The 18,881-nt window shown below is 41.8% G+C and overlaps 1 protein-coding gene across 29 annotated transcripts in view; it reads right to left on the bottom strand.

Moving 5' to 3' along the window:
- Positions 1–18,881, bottom strand: part of CADPS2 (calcium dependent secretion activator 2) — a 522,314-nt gene that overhangs the window by 248,846 nt on the left and 254,587 nt on the right. For all 29 annotated transcript variants that reach the window (XR_008307725.1, XR_008307727.1, XR_008307726.1 and 26 more), the window contains one exon: positions 6,667–6,806. Coding sequence is in view for 26 of the 29 variants with exons in the window: in XM_053251802.1 (XP_053107777.1) it covers positions 6,667–6,806 (140 nt within the window). In the remaining 3 variants the exon portion in view is untranslated. The remainder of the gene's footprint in view (positions 1–6,666; positions 6,807–18,881) is intronic.

Below are 18,881 nucleotides of genomic sequence, written 5' to 3'. Positions count from 1 at the left end.
GGGAAAAGAAATGGCATGAGTGGATCTGGATAGGCAGTTTGAGAAACCAAGTAATGCCAAGTTGGAGACCAGGTTGTCTTCTTCAGCCAGGCACATAGCCACAGAGAGGAATGGTGCAGAGATTGGAAGGGGGGCATTGAAAGAGGTAGAGGGGGCCAAATCATGCTCCCAGTAGCCTTCTAAAAGAATAGCTCAGAGAGGCTTCACAAAAGCAAGGGGGACAGCCCCACCCCCATCATTCAAGCATTGGCCTCATTTCCTCCAAAGGGCAGAGAAGATTCCTCCCCAGTTGCATCAAGTGAGCACCTTCTCATAGCATAGGCTTAGCACTAGGTGTTTTACATAGCTGTCTGCACAAAAAATACACCAAACAAAAAACCAAACATACATAATGATGATTGCAGGGCACAGTGAAGCTATTCTCATGAGCAGCAAAAACCGGGCTAGGGAGGCCCAGCCTGGTTTAAAAACCAGGCTACTGATCATGTGCCTGCCATGGCTGCAACAAGCACACTGGGGGGGGGGAGGGGGGCTCCCAGTAATGCACCGTGCACTCATGAGGTGCATTATTGGGACTTCAGGGGGCAGGGCGCTGCACAGCATGGCAAGGCACGGGCAGCTCTCAGGAGAGCTGTCGCTCATCTGGGTGGGCAATTCACCCGCCCAGTGCAAGGTAAGAGATCATCTGCAGGAGGGTCGGGCAAACTATCGAGGCTTCACTATCAGTAGGCTTCAATTCTTGGAAAAGTTCCGCATGGCCCCAGCTTAGTTTGCCTAATATCAATTTTATTTAGGTAAGCTTGTGGTGAGAGACAGTTTTCTCAGTTGTAAAAATACAGAAACTTAATATACCCATTGTACTTTGAGGTTTCTCTAAGAACTGTATGATTCACCAGTGTGTTTCCGGGTCCAATTCAAGGTGTGGGTTTTGACCTTTAAAGCCCTTAATGATTTGGGCCCGGGATACCTGAGGGACCGCCTGCTCCCAAGGGTTGCTGCCCGCCTGATGAGATCATCTGAGAAGGCTCTGCTCCAGGTGCTGACAATGAAGGAGGCTCGGTTGTCGTGCACGTGGGACAGGGCCTTCTCTGTTGCTGCCCCCAGGCTTTGGAATGCTCTCTCAGTGGCCATTCACTCCTCGGACTCCATCACAGTTTTCAGAAAGCTGGTTAAATCTTGGCTTTTTATCCAGGCCTTTACATTATTGTTTTATTGCTGCTTCTGTGTGTTTTTATCCATGTACAGTTTCTGTGTTTATACAGTATATATATATCAGATTTTTTTTCATATTTTTAGCTTAATACTTTTAACTATCATTTTTATATGTGTTTTAACCTTTGTAAACCATCTTGGGATTATTTTTAATGAAAGGCGATATATAAATTTATCAATCAATCAATCAATCAATCAATCAATATAAGCACTTGTTTTGCTTGCAATAGGCCCAAAGTTCAATCCCTAGAGCTTCCCGTTAAAGGATCTTGGCAGAGGTAGAAGTGCCTTGACTTGTGGAGAGCTGTTGCTGGTCAGAACGGTAGATAGGACAAACCTGGACTAGATGAACTAACAGTCTGACTCATGGTAAGGCAGGTTTTGTGTCTCATAAGCCAATAGAAAATAGATGGTTAGCATGGGTAGCACTGACCAGGGAGATGAACCATTAAAATTTTAGGTTCAATTCTGGTTCAGGTTTATCAGTATTTCTGTTAAAACTTTTAATTTTAGTTCCAATTCTGATACTAACTTTAAAAAGTGGTTCAATAATCAGTTCAAACACTTTGGACTTGTTTGAACCCTTTGAAAACCTTTTTGGGTTCAAGGGTTCAGTTCTGGTTCAAGGCAACCAAGAAATATTAGGTCCCAGTTCATTTCTGATTGACTGAAAATTATCTGAATGTGCTTTTGGGTTCAGATGCCACACCACAAAATGGTCTCTGGAAGGAAATGCCAGTACAACTGTAAGTAGCAACAATAAATAATCCTTACTCTCTTTCTTCTAGTTTAGTTTATTAAATCATGTTCATGTCAACATATTATTCTCTAAATTCTATTTAACAGTTTAAGAGTTTTAAATGGTTTGTTTGGATGAAGCAATACATGCTTTTAGCCACTAGGCTATGCTAAAACATAATTCATCTTATCAATCTTATTTCATGTGCAGATATGTATCTTGCAAAGCCAGATTTTCATTCAAGTCAATATACAAATTAAGAATGAAGTTAAAAGGATCATTTAAAAAGTATGCATCTTCCATAAGTAATTAATTAGCAGCCATTAACACACACGGCCATATAATGTAGCAAGAAACAATATGAGTTACTATAACTGAGGCTAAATCCATTTTTAATCTATGCATGTCAGTGTAATAATTGTGGATCAAGCAGAATAGCTTGATTTTTAACCTGGTTAAATGCCGCAGTTGGGTTTATTTGTGCAGAGGATGCAGGTGTCAAGAAATGAATACTATTGTTTAGTCAGAACAACATTTCTCAGTTATTCTGTAATTTAGATAGAGAACCATACATGCTCAATGTGGAAGGTCTTTGATGCATTCCCATTGAAGCCAAGACAACTGCAATGAAAAAGGTAGTTTCAGATGTGCAACTTTGGGGTCCTAAATGATTGAGAATTTGGAAACAGCAATCTGGACAATATGCTAAAAACAGCAGAAGCAGCAGCTTGCATCCCAATCCTCAACATAGGTATGAACTGCTCATTGGAGGCGTTTGTACAAATTTACCATTCCTTACCAATGCAGCTGTCATGACTAGTTGAGGTTTAGTTGAGTATTTGCCCTTTTAAGTGCTTCAGTGAGGAAACCATGTACTGTTGAAATAGTTGCTCAAGAATCAGGGATTTGTAGACTGCAGACAGAATAGTTAAATTCTAATAATTTAAAACCACTCTTCTTGCTTGCAACTTGAATAAAGAATTTTTCATAAATTTTTAAAAACCAATCATAAATTATTTACACAGTGACCTTTTCATTTTGCTACACATGGAACTGCTTGTTCCTTCTTAAACAAGAGTTTTATTACCATTTCCCACTTAGGAATTCATACTGAGCTGTGGCCAGTATGTGTGAGCTATTCTTATTCCTGATAAGGGCCAGGATCCAGAGACATGGCATACTCAAGGGCTTGGACATGCCCAGTGGGAGCTGCATTGTTGTCCTTTGAACAGGAGAATCCCTTGCCACACCACAGTCGGTTTTGGGAAGTCCATGTAGCAAACCACCAAAAGTGGTTTGGTACATGGCACAGGGGCTGCAGCTTCAGAAACACACACTCAAAGTCTCCTTGGACACACAGAACTCGTTGTGTGGTTCTCTGGATCCCAGCTAGTCAGTTAAAAAGCCTGTCTCTAACTTTGGGATATCCACACAAAATAGAAAGAATGATGATAAATTGTGAGCAAAACTCTCAGAGCTGATTCAGATTATATTTTGCCAGCTGGCCCAACCACATGCAATAAGGATATGTGCGTTCCTTGAGTGCACACATCCTTGCCCCCCTCCCCGATTAGCCTTTTCCTAATTTTTTGTGTGTGGTGGTGGTTTGTCCAAGCTACACATGCTACAAATACTAGTTTAAGAGCCGGGTCTCACGATCAGTGAGACCCGGTTTGGTGAGCTGAGACAATCAGAGCGGGAGCCCTGGGTGGCCGGATTGGCCGCCCACACAATTTCCGGCTCCATGACGGAGCTGGCGGGGGCCGATTGGGGGCCCTGCGAGCGCGCAGGGCATGCTGGTGAGACCCCCAGAGCTAGGAGGCGGCTTTTTGCCTCCCCTCCAGGGGTCTCCTCGTAAGTAGCCGCTCGCTCAGCAAACCCAGTTTTAGGGGAGGGGTACGTGAGTGGGTTACCCGCTCTAGAACCACAGGGCTCGCAGCCGAGCCTAGTGGTTCATACAACTGCAGAAAATCAGGCTAGCGGAGGCTAGCCCGATTTTCTGCAATCGTGTGAATAGCCTCCATATGTGATTAGAGAAAGGTACCTCGGCATATTAAAAGGGGAGGGGAGGATGTGCAGAATCTCGCTCTTATTGTGTATGGTCAGGAAAGCTAACATCCAAACTGACTCAGATATAGCAATTCTTCAGCAAACATTATAGGAAATACTACCGTATGTGTTGAAGTTACTTACTGGGAATTATTGAGCCTAACATTTCAAAAGCAGATACTGTAAACTCCATTGTGTCTTCATTCTTATATACCATATTTACCCAAATAGAAGATGGCTCTGAATTTAAAACCACTCCCTTTAAAAAATAAGTTAGACCTGTATTGTCCCCAAAGCAAGAGGATTCTAAATTTAAGATGACCACCTAATTTCTGTCATGAAAGCATTTGGAAAAAACCTAGCTGGATCCAAGTAAATCCCTTAAGAGCTTGGGCCCAGGATATTTAAGAGAGCGTCTTCTTCCTTACAGTGAGGGAAATAAGTATTTGATCCCCTGCTGATTTTGTCCATTTGCCCTCTGACACAGAAATGACCAGGCTATAATTGGAATGGTAGGTTTATTGTAGCTGTGAGAGACAGAATAACAACAAACAAACCCTCAAAAGCCCAGTGCCCAAAGGTCAGCGATGGATTTGCATTGTAGTGAGGGAAATAAGTATTCGATCCCCTATCAACCAGCAAGATTTCAGGCTCCCAGGTGTCTTTTCACTATATGCAGGTAACAAGCTGAGATGAGGAACACCCTCTGTAAGGGAGTGCTCCTAATCCCAGCTTGTTACAGTACCTGTATAAAAGACACCTGTCCATAGAAGCAAGCAATCACTCAACTTCCAAACTCACCACCATGCCCAAGATCAAAGAGCTGTCAAAGGATGTCAGGGAGAAGGTTGTAGACCTGCACAAGGCTGGACTGGGCTACAAGACTATCGCCAAGCAGCTTGGTGAGAAGGTGACTACAGTTGGCACGATAACTCGCAAATGGAAGAAACACAAAATAACTGTCAATCTCTCTCAGTCTGGGGCTCCATGCAAGATCTCACCTCATGGAGTTGCAATGATCATGAGAACGGTGACAAAGCAGCCCAGAACTACACAGGGAGAACTTGTCAGTGATCTCAGGGCAGCTGGAACCATAGTCACCAAGAAAACAATTGGTAACACACTACGCCGTGAAGGACTGAAATCTTGCAGTGCCCACAAGGTCCCCCTGCTCAAGGCAGCACATGTACAGGCCCGTCTGCAGTTTGCCAATGCACATCTGAATGATCCAGAGGAGAACTGGGCGAAAGTGTTGTGGTCAGATGAGACCAAAATCGAGCTCTTTGGCATCAACTCAACTCGCCGTGTGTGGAGGAGGAGGAATGCTGCCTATGAGCCCAAGAACACCATCCCCACCGTTAAACATGGAGGTGGACACATTATGCTTTGGGGGTGTTTTTCTGCTAAGGGGACAGGACACCTTCACCGCATCGAAGGGACGATGGACGGGACCATGTACCGTCAGATCTTGGGTGAGCACCTCCTTCCCTCAGCCAGGGCATTGAGAATGGGTCGTGGATGGGTACTCCAGCATGACAATGACCCAAAACACACAGCCAAGGCAACAAAGGAGTGGCTCAAGAAGAAGCACATGAAGGTCCTGGAGTGGCCCAGCCAGTCCCCAGACCTTAATCTCATAGAAAATCTGTGGAGGGAGCTGAAGGTTCGGGTTGCCAAACATCAGCCTCGAAACCTTTCTGACTTGGAGAGGATCTGCAAAGAGGAGTGGGACAACATCCCTCCTGGGTTGTGTGCAAACCTGTTGGCCAACTACAAGAAACGTCTGACTTCTGTGATTGCCAACAAGGGTTTTGCCACCAAGTACTAAGACCTCTTTTGTGAAGGGATCAAATACTTATTTCCCTCACTACAATGCAAATCCATCGCTGACTTTTGGGCACTGGGCTTTTAAGGGTTTGTTTGTTGTTATTCTGTCTCTCACAGCTACAATAAACCTACCATTCCAATTATAGCCTGGTCATTTCTGTGTCAGAGGGCAAACGGACAAAATCAGCAGGGGATCAAATACTTATTTCCCTCACTGTATGTATCCTGCTGCCTATTAAGATAGTCAAAAGAAGTTTGCCTGAAGGTGCCACAGGCTCATCTGGTAGAAGCTTAGAGGTGAGCCTTCTCTATAGTCACCCTAGGATTGTGGAATGGACTTCCTGTTGAAATAAGAGCTGCCCCATCTCTGATGTCTTTTAGAAAAGTACTGAAGGCAACCTGTTCAGCCAGGCTTTTAGTGGAATTTGTATTGAATTTGTATTGATTTATTGTTTTAAATTGAATTCTATATATATTTTAAATATTTGTTTTTAAACTTTTGGTTGTTTTATCTGTTTGTGAATTGCCTTGAGACTTTTGTTATAGATGGTATATGAATGTATTAAATACATAATTAATAATTCTTTCACATATTTATTTTCCCTCACTGCTTTTGATTCTCTAAGGAATTATTTTATACACACTTATTTCAGGCCACATAATTTTGTTTCGAATCAGGCTTATGTTTTAATTTGATATATGTACCTTCATCATTTTCTGCTTCAGTTTCTGAATCGTTTCACTCAGAATAACACATTATTCAAAATTTTTTTTTCAAGTTTTACAGCACACAGTCTGTGCACTTAAAATGGAATTAAATTTGCAGTACAGACACTTACCCACAATGCTTCATGTGTGGCGGTTTATCCATCCTCACTGCCAGTTTTATCCTCAAGTCCGAGTCTTGACTGTTTTTGGGAACAATCATTTTATGCAGCTCAGATGATTTGGAGCTGTTGGATGTTGGGTACAATATTACCTGTAAAGGATACAATGAAAGCTGTTTATCACAGTAACTAGCTTCCAACCAAATTTACTTGTCAGGCTTGACCAATGCAGAAGCTGTCTGTCTTGATTTTGCATGACTGAAAGGGGACTGTAGGAGATATAAGTATCAAGACTTCCATTTCATTAGACACATGCAACTTCAAAGCAGACAGCTTTATTTTCTGACAGGTTCTGTTTTACATCATGCAGCAACTGTTTTCTACCAATGCAACTTCATCCTGAATTCAAAGTTTAAATAGGCATTACTTGAAATGACAGTTGAAAAATAGCCCTTCAGTAACACAAGGGCCTACAACATTGTGCTTCTTTGTATTCCTCAGATAAAATCCTTTATGAAATAACAGGCTATACAACAGACACAGCATTTGTCAGCAACATTACTTGAGACCATTTAAAAAAACCCAAATTTCTTACATGGGTTTAAGATTCTTAAATTTTATACTGCATCCATTATTCAATCTATGCTGATAATGAAACCCAATTAGACAAAGATCATATGATTAGGATACAGATAAGATTAGTTGTGTCCAGATATCATCATCATATTATTCTCATGTGCACAATCTAGTTCAGATCCTCTGGACTGGTGTACACACACATGTTTACTATTTGATGACTGCATGGATGTACCTATGACACAAGGGTGGCAAAATGGGTTGTATGCAGTTCTGGAGATAGGTCAGAGTGTGATCTCGGCAGGAGTGAGGAGACAACATGTCAGTCTGGAACTGGAGGAAAGGGCAACAGGAACAGAGGGTTGGGATGGGAAACAGAAGAAGGAAAAAGAGATCACAGCAGAGACAGACCATAACTGGCTCTAGAAGAGTCCAGGTGTAGAGTTGTTGAACCACTGAAGTGTTCTGGCTACAAATGCAAGATCTACACAGAAGTCATGAGACCTGCCTTTTGCTGGAGAGCCTGAGCTGCCTTCTCCCTCCTCCCTCCCTCCATTTGGAGAGAGATCTCAAGCTTCCAGGCAGGTACTTCACTGTCCGTGTTGGAGCTCAGCCAACATTGCTTGGCTCGGAGTTACATATGATCCTGGGATCCCAGGAATGGAACAGTGGTGTTGGCAAGTAGATTCCCAAGGTTTCCAAGTTCCTCTAAAGGAGCTTCTGTAGGAGGGGTGCAGGGTGAGCCCTTCAGTGAGGGAAGGCAACGCAATAGCCTTAGGCAGCAGATTACTGTGGTACCAACAAGGCAGAAAGATACTCTCCTGCCTGCACTTCTTTAAAAAGGGAAAAGGGTAATGAAGGTAGCCTCAGGCACACCGAGGTCTTGAGCTCGCACCAGAGCAGCGAGCTCTGGTAATTCAGGGGCTGTGAATCCTTGGCAGCTTTTCTCAGTGCTACAGGTCCAGTCTGGAGTTTGTTCCTCCTCTCCCAAGGAAATTTCTTTGTGATCTAGTCATGGCTGGGTTCTTCTGACATTGCAATACCTAATGAGGATTTGCACGTCTGAATGAACCATAACAAATCTATCATCACCCACAGACAGAACATTCATCATCTTCTGGTTTAGCTGCATACATTATTTTCCAATGGCATAACTTCAAACATTCAGCTGACAGTTTTCAAGTGTTGACCAATTAGGGATCAAGTGATGTACATGCTTGTGTGAACCAGGGCCATATTAGTGACTGGTGCCAAACTGCAGAGTTTGGAAAAATAAGTTTTTTTGTGTTTTTTAGAATCAGCCATGGTTTTGTTGTAATCTCTTGAAATAGGAATCTTACATTTTTGGGATTAGCATCTTTGTATTATCTTAAGTCAACCAATTCAGTTTATCTCGACAAAAATCATAAGAGTACCTGCACAGTGGTAGATTCTATGGCAAGACATCCTTCCATAAAATGTATTCCATTAAGCCATTCAGTTAGATTTTAAATGCCAAAAAGCTATTAAATGCAAAACTGTGCAGGTTCTCTAGCTTTAGCCCTTTTCTGTGTCAATAAGTACTAACAAATATGAAGGTTCTATAATGAGTTCTCTATGTCCCTCATTAACAATATACTGGCTAATGCCATACCAAATGCAAGGATATGGACTGCTAGGCACATGCTCTCTCAATTCTGGAGAGATACCTTTAGCTACCTAAAGCAGAACAAGAGTTAAAGTTATAATGCTGGCCTTTACATGTTGGAATTGCTCAGTTCTGCATCTTCAAGGGTCAAACTAGGTGCAATGTAGGAGATTTGCAATTGGATCTCCCTATATTTCTATGTTTTTTCAAAGCAGATGTGCAGAGCCCTAAACTGGATTGGGATAGCAGTGAAGAAGGCAAGAGTCCACATTTCACAGTTGCCTCACAACAGAAGACCCAGACAGGAAAGAAACAACTTTTCTAATGAAAAAGAAAATCAATCCTGTATGACCCCTGAAGTGTGAAGCTTGAATCATGTAAGGAAACCGTTTTAGAGAATAGAAACATGGTCTTGCCATTTAACAGTATGTTTTCTGATCTCACAGATGTAGAGAGTATAGTGTGGTGGGAAAACAAGTGCAAACCTGTGAAAAACCAGGGTGTGTACTTAGAGAACACCTGTGTTCATCAGGCCAATGTGGTATCTATTACAGTTGCTCAAGTCTTCACCAATAGAGTGTGTGTGCGCGCGCGTGCCTGTGTGTGTACATACACACACAAACATACAGTATGCCTCTTTAGAAAGCTCCGAAGTCCATAAAGCATCTTCCACCACAGCCAGGCTGGCACTGGCAATTGCTACTGCTTACGAACCAGGTCTGCATGCTTCTTGCATTTCTCATCATTTTGCTGCTTCCACTTAGCTGTGCTGTGCAGCTAATGTGATTAAGAAGAGTCACTTTCTCAAAGGCTGAGCCCTGATTTAAGGGGGAAAGATTGCTTTTTTCCCCTTTTCTGCTTATAGGATTCAAGAATGGAATCCACCTGCCTCTCACTAGCACCCCCAACTGTTTTGTAACTCACTCCATGATACAGTTCCTTGAAGCTCCCCATGTTCCTAACACTTAAAAAAAAAAAAAAAATCTAGAGCAGCAATGTTCACAAATTTTCAGCTGGAGGACACTTTGACAAAAAACAAAAACCCTTCAATATTAGAGCTCATTTCCCACAGCTGAGGGAGGGTAGGATGCCTCCTTGTTTTGAAGGAGGCAATGATTAGACCACTTAAGAAACCTTCCCTAGATCCCTCAGTGATGGATAGTTATAGGCTGGTCTCCAATTGCCCATGGGTGGGCAAGGTGATTGAGAGAGTGGTGGCTAACCAGCTCCAGGCAGTTTTAGAGGAAACCAATTATCTAGACCCATTTCAAACTGACTTTAAAGCAGGCTATGGGGTTGAGTCAGCCTTGGTAGGCCTGATGGATGACCTTTAATTGATAGAGTGAATGTGACTCTGTTGGTTCTTTTGGATCTCTCGGTGGCGTTCGATACCATCAACCATGGTATCCTTCTGGATCACCTGGGGGAGTTGGGGATAGGGGGCACTGCTTTGCAGTGGTTCCGCTCCTATCTCTCATGCAGATTCCAGATGGTGGAGCTTGGTGATGGTTGCTCTTCGAAATGTGAGCTATTATATGGAGTCCCTCAGGGCTCCATTCTGTCACCAATGCTTTTTAATATTTACATGAAACCTCATGTAAATGAGGTCATCAGGAGATTTGGTGCAGGATGTTATCAATATGCTGATGACACCCCAAATCTATTTCTCCTTATCATCATCATCATCATCATCATCATCAAATAGCATTCACTCCCTAAATGCCTGCCTATGGGCAGTAATGGAATGGACGAGGGATAACAAATTGAAACCGAATCAAAGTAAGATGGAGGTGCTCATTGTGGGGGATCGGAACTTGAGGGATGAGTTAGATCTTCCTGTGCTGGATGAGGTTACACTCCCCCAAAGGGAACAAGTACGCCACTTGGGAGTCCTCTTGGATTCAGGCCTCACCCTGGTATCTCAGGTGGAGGCTATGGCCAGGAGCGCTTTCCATCAACTTCGGCTGATTCGACAGCTATGTTCGTTCCTTGAAGAGAACAATTTCAAAACAGTGGTGCATCAGCTGGTAACCTCCAGGCTTGACTTCTGCAATGCGTTCTACTTGTGGTTGCCTTTGTCTGTAGTTTGGAAACGTCAGTTAGATCAAAATGCAGCAGCCAGGCTAGTTACCTCTTTGGGGTAACCTGGAGAGACCATATTATGCCTATTTTAAAGCAGTTGCACTGGCTGTCGATATGTTTCTGGGCGAAATACAATGTGCTGGTTATTACCTTTAAAGCCCTGAATGGCTTGGGTCCAGGCTACCTTAGAGAGCCCCTTCTTCTAAATTATCCCCATCATATGTTGAGGTCATCTGGAGATGTCCGTTTCCAGTTAACACCAGTATGTCTAGTGGCGACTCGGAACTGGGCCTTCTCTGTAGCTGCTCCTGGGCTATTGAATGCACTCCCGGCAGATATCCGCAGTTTAGGCTCGCCGTTGGCCTTTAACAAAGCCCTAAAAACTTACTTGACTGGCCTGGCCTTCCAAGGTTTTAAAATTGTTTTCAGTATTTTAATTGGTTTTAAATGGTTCTGAATTGTTTTAAAATTGCTTTTATATTGTTTTAAGCAGTGTGTTTTAAATGGTGTTTGTTTATGGTTTTTAAACTTGTGCACCGCCCAGAGCCTTTGGATGGGGCAGTCTAGGAATGTTGTAGTAGTAGTAGTAGTAGTAGTAGTAATAATTATTATTATTAATGACAAGCGTGTACCTACCTTCTAAAAATGAAACCTACAACTATCTATGAATATGTATTAAGGCTATATTAGACAACAAGATACTTTTATAGAAAATGATGATTAAATAGAATCTTCCTGACTAGTGATTTAAATTGTGATTCAAAATCATTAAAATTGAGTTCTGTGAGGTGATTTAAATCATGAATTAAATTGATTTGATGTAAATGAAATCAACCCTGTCAGAGCATTTTTTCAAATCTAAAAAAGCCTTAAAAACCTTTAAATAAGTAATGCCAAACAACCATTTGAGCTCATAAAAATGAAAAGTTCTGCCCACGTTATTAGTCTATACTCTTCTTTCCTATACAACTGTTCAACAGGTTTATGGCCTCTCATCAATAAATCTGCCCATTCTGCCCTCTCTTCTCTCCAAGCCCGTCAATCTCTCTCATGCATCGTTTGCCACTTTTTATTCCTACTTGCGTTCAATATGCCCATTGAACTCTTCACCAATTACTGGTCATGAGCTGGAGAAAGCAAGCAATAGCAGTAGCAGTAGCAGCAGTTTCTCCTGTATCAAATCCATCAACCACAGCTTCCTCTTGACCTGTATCTAGTTTAAGCAGATTCAGCAGACTGAGCTGAGAGGAAAATAAAAATGTCTAGCATGGCTCATGTTTGCTTACCTCAACATACAGGTTATAACCTCAATCTCGTTGAGATGAATGCCATCAGCGTGCACTCTCTAAGTCAGACATAAAATAAGTCACTGAGACAGAGCTAGAGAGAGGTCAATGGAGATAACTAGCTGAAAAATATTCTACCCACCATGAAGATTGCTGAACTGGAAGAAGAGAAGCATATTCCACTAGCAATTTGGAAGTTTTCCACATTAATGGCATCACATACTCTAATACAGGTTAAAAAATTTGGTGGGGCTGATCTTGTATTAACACATAATTTAGACTTGAATACCTGCAAGAGAGCCAAGTACCTAATTTACAGAATGCCATGATCCATGATACAAGAGACAAGAGAAGGAACATCAGTCATTCTCTAATGGGTTGCTTAAAGCTGTATCTGACTAGCTTAGATGAGTCAAAGTCAAGCACTGAAAGAGATTAGCAACCAGTCAAAGACTTTCCTACCGATAAAAGAAAAATCTGAAGGCATATTAGGAAATTGAGAAATTGGAGGGGAAAAGCAGCAAGAAATAGAAACTCTGTTGAATTTGGAAAAGAAAGAACTAAGGGTCAGGCAGCAGAGGACAAAGCAATACCTCTAGTTCCAACCAAGGAGAACAGTAATAATTAGTATGAAAGTGTAATCTGTTTTTAAAATGTTCGCTAGATGTGCCACCAAACTATTTTAAGATTTTCACAAGCAATTATAGAACAGCAGAAGGGAAAAAAAAAACCAACCCTATCAAACCCCACAAGCTAATTATTATACTAGCAACTTTAGTATTTGACAAGCAGCTCAAAACACAATAGGTTTTTTCTCTCTTAATTGAATAATCAGTAGAACAAGACTAAATTATATTCAAATAGTCTCTGTACTCAAAACACCACCTGCTGCTCCCACATTGTATTCACTTGTGAGTTAAGCAAGTACAATGGCTGTCACTTTGAATTAGTAGTCTTGAATTTTTAATATACAAATGACAGGACAAAAAAAGTGAGGATCTCTGGTGTGAGAGAAATTAGAATTCATAACATAAAATATTTTCAGAAGTATACTTTTCAAAATGATTGCTTACTCAGACCCTCCCCACTCTTTGCAATGAGCCTCTGTCAAAATAAATTCTAGGTGCATGAAAGATGGAGTATACGCAAGAATTTATACACTGTAACATCTCAACCATTACTTAGTAACATTAAATATGATTTTTCTCCCCTTATTAAGTCTCAACTTTTCATACTATAGTAGAACCTCGTTATTAGCGGTTCCGTGTATCCGCGGGTTGTCTGATGATACCCGTTTTCAGTATCTGTGTATACAAAAGGGTTAAACCCCACATATCAGCAGTTCCTAGAGGGCTGGAAGTGACCACGGAGATCACTTCCAGCCACCGTTTTGTCCATCAAAGCCATTTCATGGCTCATTTCTTGGGGGGGAAACACATTTTTCCACGGTTTTTCACGGGGGGGGGGCATTTCTCAGCCCATTCTGGACACATGGAGCATGGCACAGTACAGAATTTTGTGTTTTTTCATCCCCCCCCCTTAAGCACTTTCCCTCCATCCTGGAACCTAACCCCCCCTGTTTTGTATGGGGTAATGCTTCATTATTCATGGTTTCATTACTCAAAGTAGTAGGTGAGGAATGGAACTCCTGTGAATAATGAGGTTCTCCTGTATATTCTTGAAAAATTGTATAAATGAAGTATTGCCTACGTATGGATAGATCCACAAAGTATCATTCACTCCAGAGAGTCACCATGACAATATGTAAAAACGAAATGTAATGTTTGCTTCAGTTAAGAATATATCTCATTCTACATCAAGACCCTAGAAAAATGTGACCAAGGTTCCTTTTATGTAAGACAATCATTCTGAAAATTTCCCAGCAATCAGGATAAAACATACAGACTATCATACCAGAAAATTTGATGCTGTTATTAAAACTATGCTACTTATTGATAGCATATATTTACTATCTACTATCTATACCGTTAAAATTGCACATGATGTCTTATAACCCATGCCAGAAATTGAGAGTTTGAACCAGTTTATACATTCCAGCAGAGCAGAAAATGCAGACCGAGTGACTCGTGCTACTGTCCCCCCAATTGTGCTGTCATATGTGATGTGAAGACATTCTCATCTATATGGAGAGACGCGACATTCTCATCCATATGGAGATCTGCCAATTACAAGATCAGAGAAGGCACACCAATCTCACTAGGGGTGAGATGCCTGGATTTCAATGCACACTGCAGGTGAAATGCAGAACACAAGTCACTCATGCTTCTGCTTTCTTCACTTTACTCTTTCTGCATGGACATTTTTCTTGCTCCCAATTCAGTTCTTTGCCACTATCTGGAAGTTCAGAAGAAATGCCTCACAGACCCCAGGCAACTATAGCGTCACACAGGTGAATCCCTCACTGGCATCATATCAAAAGACTGCAAAATTGCAAAAGGACCTGAGTACGTTCAGCCTAATTCACAAGACAACCTAAAAGAACCCACCACCACCTAATAACCTGGATACTTAAGTATTAAAAAAAGTATGCATGGAATATACAAAAGCTATCTATGTTATAAATAGTGGAAATATACAGTACCTTTGAAAATCATGGGATGGAAAAACAGTATAGAAAAACATTTAATGGACACTCTCTTATAGCACATAAATGCAGACAATATCAGAGATTTAAGGAAACTGGACTTTGTACTGGAGTTCAAAGGACTTTGTACTGGAGTTCTAGCCACTGGGAAGTTTGACTCATGGAAGACTGACCCGCAGGTCATGATATTCTTTGTATATTCATTTTGGGGACCTTGGCAGCAAGGCTGATTGTAACTTTTTATCCTATAAATCTGTGGTTTTATATTTATGTTACTTATGTGCTTATACTATGTTATACATAATGTCTATGTTTATGTGCTATAAGAGAGTGCCCATTAAATGTTTTCCTAAACTATTTTCAATCCCATGATATTTAAAGGTACTGTATATTTCCACTATTTATAACTTCAAAAGCTTTTGTATTTTCTATGCATACTTTTTAAATCACCATGTGGAAAGTGATGCCCAATCTGACCCTCCTGCTATACAGAAGTCCACTGTGAACTCATCAGACAAGATCGATAAATAAAAGGAAGACAGCAGTTATCTATAAAGCATTTGGTGCATACACTTTACTTCCTTTACTGCTATTTAGCTATGTCCTCTTCTTTGTCCTGTACCCTAAAATCCATCAGTCATTATTTTCACTGCCCTTCCTAAAGAGGTGAACACTCTGATTCCATGCCTAAACCTCCCTTCTAAAAAGTTCTATTACTCTATGAACTTTTGATCCAGTCTGTCAGGAATAGGTATACCTTGAATTCAACAAAAAGGACTAAAATAGCGAACCTCCTAATAAAATAAATAGGCAACAAAAGAGAAAAATCCCACTATGTATGCTTATGACAACTGATTCATTATATATGGTAGCAGAGTCAACCAAGGCCAAAGACACCATTTTATGTTACAACATTAACACTTTCAATTAAATCATTAATTGCAAATAATAATTTACCATGATATCCTCAGTTGTACAAACAATAGGCAAGCACATTTTCAGTCACATAGTTTGAACAGAAGCTAGTATCAGAACTCCTTATAATGTAAACAAGTTTTGAATTAGCTTGACTTAAGAATCCTCAGAGAACAATACAAGAGATCTACCTCTGGAGTGATAAAGAAAATAAATATTTAAAGAGGCTTTGCATCATACGTTTTGCATAGGGACAGAAGCTGTGACATAATTTAATGTGAAACAGCTAAAGGAACTAAAAATGACTGTTCTGATTAAAATGAAGTACCGCCTTTTCAAAAGGATATGTAATTGCTTTCCTACTTATAATCGGACTCTATTGTCTAAGCTGAAGTTCAGAATTTTGAAGAGTTGCCCTTGAATGCCTATAGAGATATTTCATAGATAATAAGAGGCATAATTCAGTCACTAAGTGGTGCTGCACTGTGAGGCAATGGGGGCTCCTCATTTGGGGCAGAGGGGCCATTGCCCCCCCCCCCTCGCCAGGCCCCCATTCTCTCATCAAACATATCATCTCTTCTTCTCTGACTTTCTGTCTGTCTCTCTTGCTTTAATGTTGCTCTTACATTTCTGCTGCTGGCCAGTAGATGGCACTGGCTTTGGTCTTTTTTCTAAATTCCTTTGTAAAGCCATTCCCTCCCTCTTAGGGCGTTCAGTGGGATCCAGGGTCCCCAAATGAAATAAGTACTATATCCAAAAGGCATATTTAGTACCTCAGCACCAATCCAGATGTGCCTTTCTCCTCCTGCCCCTTAAGGGCAAGCAAGGGCTAGCCCTGCCCCCAACCAATCATGTCAGAATAGATTACAGGCACCTATTCTGACCAACAGTCAGCAAACAAAGCCAGTCCAGTAATCTGATTTCCCGGGGCCTGCTAGGCAGGCTGATCAGACATTTTGGAGATCTTTGTGCAAAATGAGAGCTCCCAATCTGCATGCAAATGGAGTCCAGTACAGGTAGGAGCTCTGGCTACTTTTCTCCAGCCTTCCCTCCCCAGAGGGAAGCCACACACCCCAACTTAGCCCTCAGGAGTCACTGGATTTCTCCAGCATTTGCTGGTAGCGCTCTTCTTTTCCTTTCCTTAAAAAAAAATGCAATTGGGAAATCTGGGCAAAGTCCTGAGAGAATGAGGGGGGAAGTGAGAGATATGGTCGACTGGCACTTCCTCTGGGTAGTTCTTTTCCTAACAGGGACTCCCTCTTACTCTTTCGAGGGCGAAAGAGAGGGAGGGGGTTATGGCTTCCAAATAAAATAAGGCATTTTAATGGAAATTACTAATTGGACAACTTCAAACATATCCTGTTTGAAATGTGTGTCTCTTCTATGCAGAAATATTAGTTTTTAATTTTTAAGGATTCTGAGATTATTATTTATTATTATTTATTTATTTGTTCGATTTTTAGACCGCCCTTACAAAATAGCTCAGGGCACTTCACAAACATCAAAGACCCTTTAAAACAATTTAAGAGCACTGGAAGGCCAGGCCGAACAGGTAGGTCTTTAGGGCTCTCCTAAATTCCAATAAAGAATTCAAATTACGGATGTCTGCAGGGAGCGCATTCCACAGTCCAGGAGCGGCTACAGAGAAGGCTTGCCTCTGGGTCGCCACCAGATGTGCTGGTGGCAATTGGAGCCGGACCTCCTCAGATGATCTTAGTGTGCGGTGGGGATCAGACCGAAGAAAGCGCTCTCTAAGGTAACCTGGACCTAAGCCATTCAGGACTTTAAAGCTAATAACCAGCACTTTATATTTTGCTCGGAAACATATCGGCAGCCAGTGCAGCTGTTTCAAAACAGGCAAAATATGGTCTCTCCGGGTTGCCCCGGAGACCAGCCTTGCTGCCGCATTTTGAACTAACTGAAGTTTCTGAACTACGTACAAAGGCAGCCCCATGTGGAGCGCATTACAGTAGTCAAGCCTGGAGGTTACCAGCTGGTGCACCACTGTTCTGAGGTCATCCTCTTCTAGGAATGGACGCAGCTGTCGAATCAGCCTAAGCTGATAAAAAGCACTCCTGGCCACAGTCTCCACCTGAGATACCAGAGTGACTTCTCTTCACAGGCAGCCTAACAGGCACAGCTTGGAAACCAGGTTAGCCCCAAATAGGCCAATAGCTGCACCACACTGTAGTCTTTATGCCAGTTTTTGTTTGATGTTGGTTGTGTGTGTGTGTATTAGTAGTACTGAAAGGAGAAATGCTCCGCAAAAGTTCTTTGGATAGGTTTGTGATATATATGGTTTAATTTTCAAATATGATAAATGATTCACACACACACACACACACACACACACACACACACACACACACACACACAATTTTTAACACATGGGTTCTGGAGAGCACAAACAGCAACTGAATTCACAAGAATATAAGAATATAAAAAGGTATATTTATGCAAATATACATTAGCAGAAACATTTTAACATGTTTCACCATGTTTTCAACATGTCACCATGCAACATATCCCCATCCCATTTATTTCTTTCCCCACTCCCCGCTCTGTCTCTAAAAGCAGAGGTCATGCTCGGCTGCCTGGTGCAGTGCAGGCCAGCAGCACGGCACAGTGACCACACCACCCGGGGCAGACTAAAGAGGATCTGGGGACCCCCAGCAGTGTTTCCTTTAACAGGGATTCCCAGACGTTGTTGACTACAACTTCCAGAATCCCCAGCTGCAATAGCTTTTGCTTGGGGATTATGGGAGTTGTAGTCAACAACGTCTGGGGATCCTTGTTAGAGGGAACACTGGTCCCCAGGAGTGTGTGGAGTCCAGGAAAGTTCAGTCTGGAAGTCCAGGGGTAATAGCGCCTCTGTGGTCACCGCAGCTCCCTTCCCTCCCCTCTGCCCCCAGAGGCAGCAGTCATGACTGGGAAGAGAGGGGACCAGTTTTTCATTAGGTAGCTTGTCATTAGGAGGCATTTGGTTCAGAGCAACAGAAATGAGTTTTGATTGCTGTAAAAGAAATTCCCAGATAAGAAGCTATCTACTAATGTAAGTCAGAATTACAACAGCTAAGATTACATTAGTAAGCCATTACATGAACACAATGTTCTGAACAGGAAGATCACAGTGCAA

The sequence above is a fragment of the Hemicordylus capensis genome, chromosome 5, assembly GCF_027244095.1.
Source record: "Hemicordylus capensis ecotype Gifberg chromosome 5, rHemCap1.1.pri, whole genome shotgun sequence".
In the NCBI taxonomy this organism is placed as follows: Eukaryota; Metazoa; Chordata; class Lepidosauria; order Squamata; family Cordylidae; genus Hemicordylus; species Hemicordylus capensis.
The sequence above is the reverse complement of the archived record's forward strand: the minus strand, read 5'-3'. Positions and strand labels throughout refer to the sequence as shown.